This window comes from Papilio polytes, unplaced genomic scaffold (genome assembly GCF_000836215.1).
Source record: "Papilio polytes unplaced genomic scaffold, Ppol_1.0 DF823868.1, whole genome shotgun sequence".
Lineage (NCBI taxonomy): Eukaryota > Metazoa > Arthropoda > Insecta > Lepidoptera > Papilionidae > Papilio > Papilio polytes.
The window spans coordinates 1617359-1625424 of NW_013525336.1; the positions used below are offsets into that span (position 1 = coordinate 1617359).

The following is an 8066-nucleotide window of genomic DNA, read 5'->3' on the forward strand; positions in this document are numbered from 1 at the left end:
ATGCCCTATTAATCACTCACCCTCAAGAAGGACCCCCAACGGGTTCGAAACTGTCGGTGCCTACAGCGAAGGTCCTTTAGTTTTTTCACGCGCTAGTCGCGGTAAAAACTAGTTATAAATAAATGTTTTAAACATGTCCTTTTTATCACGAATATTAGAGTAATTAGGATGATTTATTTAGAAAAAGAAATAACACAGATAGCCATCATGAGCATAAAACTTAACGACTTCAATAGCAATTGTGCGAACGTCACAGAGCAGTCACTCTTGCCACAGCACACGTTACAGTACACCCATTCCAAGCTGGGGAAGTTAGCTAACTGTACTAAAATGTCATCAGAGTACAGCAGGACATAGTCTTCTAGAAACTTCCATATGTATATCAGAGAATATTCTAGAACTGCTAAAGATATTGCTACCTGTAAAGTTAAAGGAATGTATTTTAAATTGTAGCTTAATCCAGTGACGGGATGAGATGAGATTAAGTCTAGTCAGATTAGATTAGATGTGTATGTATTTATGACAGATATTTTAGTCCAGCCGGAGGCCTAATTTAAGTCCATTTCCCTTTCCGCTTTTTTTCTTAAGAGGAAAGGATGGGAAGGAAAAGTGGATTTGACGGTGGAGGATCTCCTTTGCATCTGCATAGGAAGGGTAAATATCCTCTTTATGTGCGTCTCCTGCTCCGTCAGTTAAGTGTAGGCAATGCGTCTGCAATTGCGGATGTTTTTGGCAGCGGTCGCTTTCCATTTCGGTGAATTCAGGTGGCCGCTTGCTCGTTTGTCACTTCATATTTAAAAAAAAAACAGTTAAAATAAAATTTAAAAGTCACCTCTATTAGAAAGGATATTGGTGTGTTTTTGTTCCAGAAATATCTCGGCAGAATCGGTATTTCGTACAAAAACAGACAAATACTGAGTATGAAAACTAATTTTGTTTTACAAAGAGTATCTTCGATCACAGATTCTGTAAAATAAACGCATTGGATTAAAATGTTTTATAGTATACTAGCTGTTGCTCACGAATTCATCTACGTGGAATTAAAATAAAAAAACATAGCCTATGTTATTTACTTATAATGTAGGTTTTTAATGGCGATAGAATTTTTTAAATCGGTCTAGTAGTTTTTGGATTATTTAAATACATACAAAAATATCTTTATAATATTAGTATAGATATAGCAGAGACAAACAAGGAAGCGGTCACAGGTATTTATCAAAATAATGAAGCGACCGCTGCCCATAAACATTCGAATTTGCAAATGCGTAGAGGAACGCATAGAAAGAGGATTTTACTCCTAAGCGTCCAATACCCTACCTAAAGCCACTTCCACATCCCATCCTTTCCTTGTACGAAAAGGATGGAAGAGTGCTAAAATTGGGAAAACTATAATCGTCAGTCTACGCAATAAGTGTGTTTTAATAAAAAAAACTGCAAACTTACTGTCGTATAAATATGTTATATTATTAATTAACAATGATAAAGCAACTAGAGTGGCATGTGCGGTTGTCATCTCATTTTTATTAATAAAACACTATTAAAAAGTAAAAATTTAAATTAAAAAGATCAGACAATATAAATCAGTCAATTATATTGACATTTTTTGTTTATTCCATCTTTCATATAAGGCAATGTTCACCATTCTGCCACAGCTGTCATTTATACATCAAACTAGCTTTTTTATTTTTAAATGTTGCTGAAAAGGCAATGATTTTATCCATACTGCCACGTTTATCGTAATTGAATGTTGTGATTTGTTGTTTTTTTAAATAAATTTTAACAAAGCTATAAATTAAATTAAAAATAAATACAAACATATATATTCTCGATGAGTATTACGTCTTCTTTCGAGTTCTCTACCATCATACACAAAAAAAAATTTTACCTCAGTTTTTAAGAAGTTTTTCCAGAGAATAGCGAGTCATAAGTATTTTTTTTAACTGAATACACCTTTTAAATATTAAATAAGTAAGTTTAAGCACTTGAATACCTCTTTTATTTATTTTAAATACTCAGTTAAAAAATATTCAATCTTAACAAAATAAACATATGTCGCTTCCTAAGATGACTTTTAAATATCTTAATTTCACAATTTAATACAAATTTTGAAAGTAATTGTATTTTAATTGTACCTAATATATACCTAAAAATAGAATCTTTATTTGTAATATTTTACAACCAAATTTCACATTAAAAAAACATACTCAGTAGCACATATGAACATAATATAAATTGTAACCATTCAGAATCTTATAAGCCATTCGAATTTACGACATACATGCTCGTTAAAAACCTCATAAAACATTTTATATGAAAAACAAAATTAAACTTTGCTAGTTGCGGAAACAGTGTTATTAAAACTGTAAACAATGAAAAGGAAAAAATGAAAATACCATTAAAATATAATTATATTGTAGGCTGGAACTTTAGATTTAGTTTAATAATATTGTTTAATAAAGTAATAAGTTTTAAAGTTATTGAAATAAACGGAGATATATTTAATAATAAGCCAATATTAAGGAACAGAGAAGCAGATCAAGTTGACAAAAAAGATGACAGTGGAGAAGAAATAAAAGCATTGTTAGAAGCGAGATACAAATTTAGCAACGACGAAACTTCTACTAGGTATAGAATAACCCGCGATGAAAGAGATTCCTTAGGTTTGTATTTTATTTATATTCTTACAATGGTAGAGCCCGTTTTAACATCTTCGCACTGTAGGGCCGGCTCGCCCAGTGCAATACAATGACCACACAGAAAACTGGCGTGAAGTGGAAGCAATTACGCGTTTCGTCTGATGAGTGTGGTGCAAGAGGCCTAATTTTAGCCCCTTTCCCTTTCCACCCTTTTCTTAAGAGGAAAAGATGGGACGGAAAAGTTGATTTGACGGTGGAGACGTATAGGAAGGGGAAATGTCCTCTTTATATGCGTCTCCTCCTCCGTCAATCAAGGGTAGGCAGCGCATCTGCAATTGCGGATGTCTATGGGCAGCGGTCGTTTACCATTTTAGTGGATTCAGGTGGCCGCTTGCTCGTTTGCCAACTTATTTTATATAAAAAAAAATCTTAACAATGATACAAAAGAAAAAATAAAAGAAGAATTTTTGGTTAATCAAAACATAAGTTCACTAAAAATGGTATTCTAATCAATTTTAGTTTACGGCGCTTTAGTGGTGTATTTCAGTTTTCTTCTTTCATAACGTTCTAACAAAACCCAATATCTCTTAGGTATTTCAGAGTCTCATGACGAAAAACAGTTGGCTTTGGTTTTCCGTTCGTACGCCGCGCGTCGCATCGTCGGTGGTATGGAGACGAGCATCAGCATGTATCCTTACAACGTGGCCATCTCCAGGAACGGCAACCACTGGTGCGGAGGCTCCGTCATCGATGAACAGTGGATATTCACCGCGGGACATTGTCTTGAATCGTAATTATCGACATTCTAAGACTTACGAAACACTAATTCTTCGACTAGTGGTACCCTAAGTGACGACTCTAGGGAACTTTGGGATCCATGAGAGACACGTGATGATGTACGATGGTATTAAAGAAAGGGGTAAATAAGAAAAATGTATTGGCACGTCTCTCTTTTAAGTTAAAAGTAATACCGGTGAAGTATCGACTTACTTTAAAGAGGGACGCCATAGATTATATAAACCGCCTGAAGTTAAGATTCGATCAAAATTTGATTCCTCGTAATTGCTATGATGAATTCTAAAGGTGCATTAAAAAAATTCTAGCAAAGAATGTTGTCCTTTCGGACAAAATAAACATGTTCGCATTTCTTAGATCCAATTACTTAAATAGAACAATTTCTTTTGCAGAGCATTCGACGGAGATCAAAAGAAACTAATAAATTACATCGTTAGAGCGGGCAGTTCGTTTCACAATCGTGGCGGCTACCAGGCGAGGATAAATAAGGTAGCGTCACATTCTGATTGAAATATCTAATGAAACATATACGAAATTCTCTGATTGATAGAAGCAAAATGAAATGTTTTCTGTGTTCTACTTACTTAATTACTGAAGGGAAAGTCACGTAGAAGATTTGAAAAAAGAAATTAACTTGATATTTACTGTCAGGCGCTCTAGAATTACATTCAAAGTTTTACTATTTTGTTAGTCGTTCTTTTATTTTATTTAACTAATATATTTTGTCAGGCGTTCTATAATTATATTTAACTTGTACATTTTTAGGGGTTTATTAATTTTGTTAAACTAATATTTTTTGTCAGGCGTTCTTCCCGCCTAACTACGTGCCTGGTAATGCTGACTTCGACTTTTCCCTCGCTCGTCTAGACCGGCCGATGCCTATCGGGAGAAACATCGCGGTCCTCAACCTGCCCTCCAGAGACTATCAGATCAAGACGGATGATATTCTCATTGTCACAGGCTGGGGAAGTACTGATGCAAGTATTATTATATTAAATCATTCGAGTGAACTATTAATAGTAAATTTGCACTCGATCTTCAAGTAGCACAAACTGTATTTTTACGTGAAAGTTAAACCCCTTAATAGTTAAGAGAAATACGAATTTTACAAGTACTAACGAAGGAAAGAATTGTTTTTGTTTAATCGTTGTCGCTAACTCTTACCGCTCGACTTATATTTCTCTCAGCATTGTTCATCACTGAAAGTAGTTAGTAGAAGAAAACATCACCAGCTCATTATACTCCCCACTGAAGGACTCGGACCCTACCTTACGTTGTGATGATTAGGCCATAGCTTAGCCAAGTGCGGGTTGTTTGACTAATGTATTATGAATTGCAGCAATCAGGTTACGGCAACATACCTGACCGGCTTCGGTTCGTGCCGGTGCCAGTGATGGGCGCGGACGATTGCCAGCATGCTTACCGTTTCTACATAACACCGCGCATGGTCTGCGCCGGGTATGCCACCGGTGGGAAGGATGCTTGTAATGTAAGTGTTAGCTTTTAGAGCCGCACACCTTTCAGTATATCGCCCAACTGTTGTCCGATTGTCGATTGTTTCGCAGCCAATTCAACTGTTTAGTTGCACAGTTAAAAATCGGGTAGTGCACCTCCATATGATCTCATAGGAATCAAAGTGGGACTAAACAGTGTGCGATATAGACAAAGGTGTCGTTTTGTACTCGAAAGGACTTTGTTCCAACGGTTCAAGGGTTAATGCTGTAAACCGTTAATGCAATCAGCTTATTATTTCCAAACCAGTACGACTTAGGACATCTAAAGAACTAAGAATTGAATAGTTCTCAGATTTGTTAGATTTATCTAGACCATTGGACTGTTCAGATAAAAATGATCGTATAGGGGGCTTTAAAGGTTACGCTTTTGTAGTTTCACTAGTATTGTGGATGTCCATGGTTGTTGATCACATGGATGTTTTCATAACTCAATTAAGAAAGGAATAGCGACTGTTTTGCAGAAGATGTAGTACGGTAGAAAATCATCGATTGGATTTATTTCAGCACGACTCCGGTGGTCCAGCTGTCCGCGACGGCATACTTCTAGGAATAGTATCCTTCGGTGGTAAGAAATGCGGCGACCCACAATCCCCGGGCGTGTACAGCCGCGTCTCGGAGATAACCTCGTGGGTGGAAACAACGATCACCGCGAACGAAGCGAGCAATGAACCGGAACTTGTGCCTAAGATTTTGAAAGCTAGACAGCGAGAGAAAGAATTACAGAAGTGAGTTTAATTCTATAATATTTCGTTTATATAGAACGTTGTGGCGTTGCTAAGAGAAAAAAAATGTAAAGTTTTCTTTACATATCATATTATTTTGCATGATAGATTTTTAATACGAATAATCAGACTACCGCTTGGATATAACATGCCACACCTACCCATACTAATATTATAAGTACGAAAGTTTAGATGGATGGATGGATGGATGTTAGAGTCTGTAGCCTAAACGGCTGAACGAATTTCGATGAAATTTGGTATAGAAGTAAAGAGTAGTGCGGAAGAATATTACTTTTATATTTACGTATATTATATATTTACTTTTCTTTTAATTCCAAGTGAACGGAGTAGCGGGAGAAAGCTAGTTTTAATTAAAAAAATATATATTAATATACATACCTATATTTAACATTAACCATAGTTTATATTTAATTGAAAAACCATAAAGCGGTGAAGGACCGCTGTCCATCCGCAAAAGCAGATGCATTCGCTACACAGAAAATTAATATTACTCCTTCCTATGCGTTCATCTCCGTCTAATCCATTGTCACTTCTCATCTCTTATAAGAAGAAGGTGGGAAGGTAAGGGGGTTAAAATACTGCTCCAACACGAACTCTTATTTAAACGTAGAATTCCATTTCACGACTGTCGTGTGGTTGTGGTATTGAACCAGGCGATCTGACCCATTCGTGCAACATTCATTTAGTAATATTTTAAAATTTCCAACAGATTTAAAGCTCAAGTAGAAGATAAGAAGAATAAAATAAAGAACTGGTTACGTGAGACTCTCAGCTCTCCTACTTTCCTAGACTTAGCGAAGAGAAAGCTGAAAGAAGCTGGTTTTAATCTTAGAAGACGGTACAGAAGAGACAACAATGATGATGTCACTGATAGTTTTTTGGACGACAGTTTGATGGATGATATAAATCTGACCAATCAGATTAATGAACGAATATTAGGTGATGGTGAAGGTGAAGCCGAGGCATTGCTGAGGATGATGGCATTGCAAGAAATCATGGATGAAAATAAAGATGAATACAGAAATTCGAGCAGGAAAACCCGTGCGAAAGATTTGATAGCATACATTACTTAAATATATAATGCTATTTTATTCAATTTTAGTGATTAAATTAGTATTTTAAAACCCAGACGTTTAGATACTTTTACATTTTTATTTAAAAAAAATTAAGTTTTTATTTATGTACCTTCTATGAAATTTAATTACGCTTCAATTTTGTTTTATTAAATCGCGCGCCATCTGTAGTTATAAAGCGAAAACTTGAAGTAGTTAGTTACACTACTCATCACTAGATGTCGCATCAAGAAATAAATTAATAAAAAGTAATAATTAATAAAATAATAGAATTAATAAAAATTGAAATATTTCATGAATCACGAATGTACTCGTATATAAGAATCTCTTTATGTAATTATTTCGTTTGCCCCTTTTTTCAACCTAAAGTATTAACTTAGTAGTAATCTATATGATAACAAAAATTTACTGATGCAAGATTCCAAATGTTAAAGCCCGGTAGTTTGTGTGCTGATTTTTCGGTTGCCCTGATTGTTTGTGTTTGTGATATCTTCTAAACTATTAGTCCAATTTAATTACTGTAAATGACAATTTTATTCTACATTAAATTCTCCTGACAACAATCACATTTATTTAGATAAGGATTAATATTGAAACCCATGAAACTTACAAAAATGCAAATCTTTCCTATTTACAATATTAGCATACTCGTTACATATGGAACGACGAGTTGTCTCGGCGCCACTCCTAGATGTCGCTACGCTACTACAAATCCTTTGAGCAAATATTTAATCGGATTTTTATCTCATCGTTTGCAATGCAGACTTCTTATCAATGCATGTCCAGGAAAAAATAAACGAAGAGATCATCGCACGATAGTAAACTGCAACGACTGATAAAAATGCATACAGTGTCAACAGTCTGCATTTTTATTAAAACGTAGGATGTTACGTTTTAAGTTATGAATCGACAATTTATCGTTAAAGCCACTGAATTATCAGAATTCCACAACTAATTAAACGAATTTGGATATTCCTATAAGATTTTGAGTCGCAAATTTTTATAATAACAGCTTTTTTAATGGAAAATATAAACGAGCAGGAACGCCTAAAATCCCCAACGTCACAGGAACCAGAAACGTGGTCCTGGCTTTTCGTTTCGCACACATTTAAGTTTTAATCTTACTAAGTATATATGCGACAGTATTGATGGATGTTTGTTAGAGTTTGTAGCTTCAATGTTGAACGGATCTTGCAGAAATTAGGCATAGATGTACAGGATTGTCTGGAAGAATAGGTTACATACTGTTATTTATTCATGCGTACAGAGTTCCAGGCAAAAGCTAATTGTCTCCATCTAATCGTA

The 8066-nt window shown here is 35.0% G+C and overlaps 2 protein-coding genes across 2 annotated transcripts; one reads left to right on the forward strand and one right to left on the reverse strand.

Moving 5' to 3' along the window:
* Positions 1-145: 145 nt before the first annotated feature.
* LOC106103123 lies at positions 146-1587 on the reverse strand. The gene is made up of 3 exons (XM_013282789.1): positions 1444-1587; positions 833-966; positions 146-419 (listed from the first exon to the last, which is right to left on the reverse strand). The coding sequence occupies exons 1-3, from the start codon at positions 1511-1513 to the stop codon at positions 174-176; spliced, it is 450 nt and encodes a 149-aa protein (XP_013138243.1). The 5' UTR covers positions 1514-1587; the 3' UTR covers positions 146-173.
* Positions 1588-2977: 1390 nt separating this feature from the next.
* On the forward strand, positions 2978-6761 carry LOC106103099 (trypsin-1-like). The gene is made up of 7 exons (XM_013282765.1): positions 2978-2996; positions 3228-3426; positions 3824-3920; positions 4235-4408; positions 4771-4920; positions 5450-5670; positions 6398-6761. Exons 1-7 carry the CDS (start codon positions 2978-2980, stop codon positions 6759-6761), a joined length of 1224 nt encoding a protein of 407 aa, XP_013138219.1.
* Positions 6762-8066: the final 1305 nt, after the last annotated feature.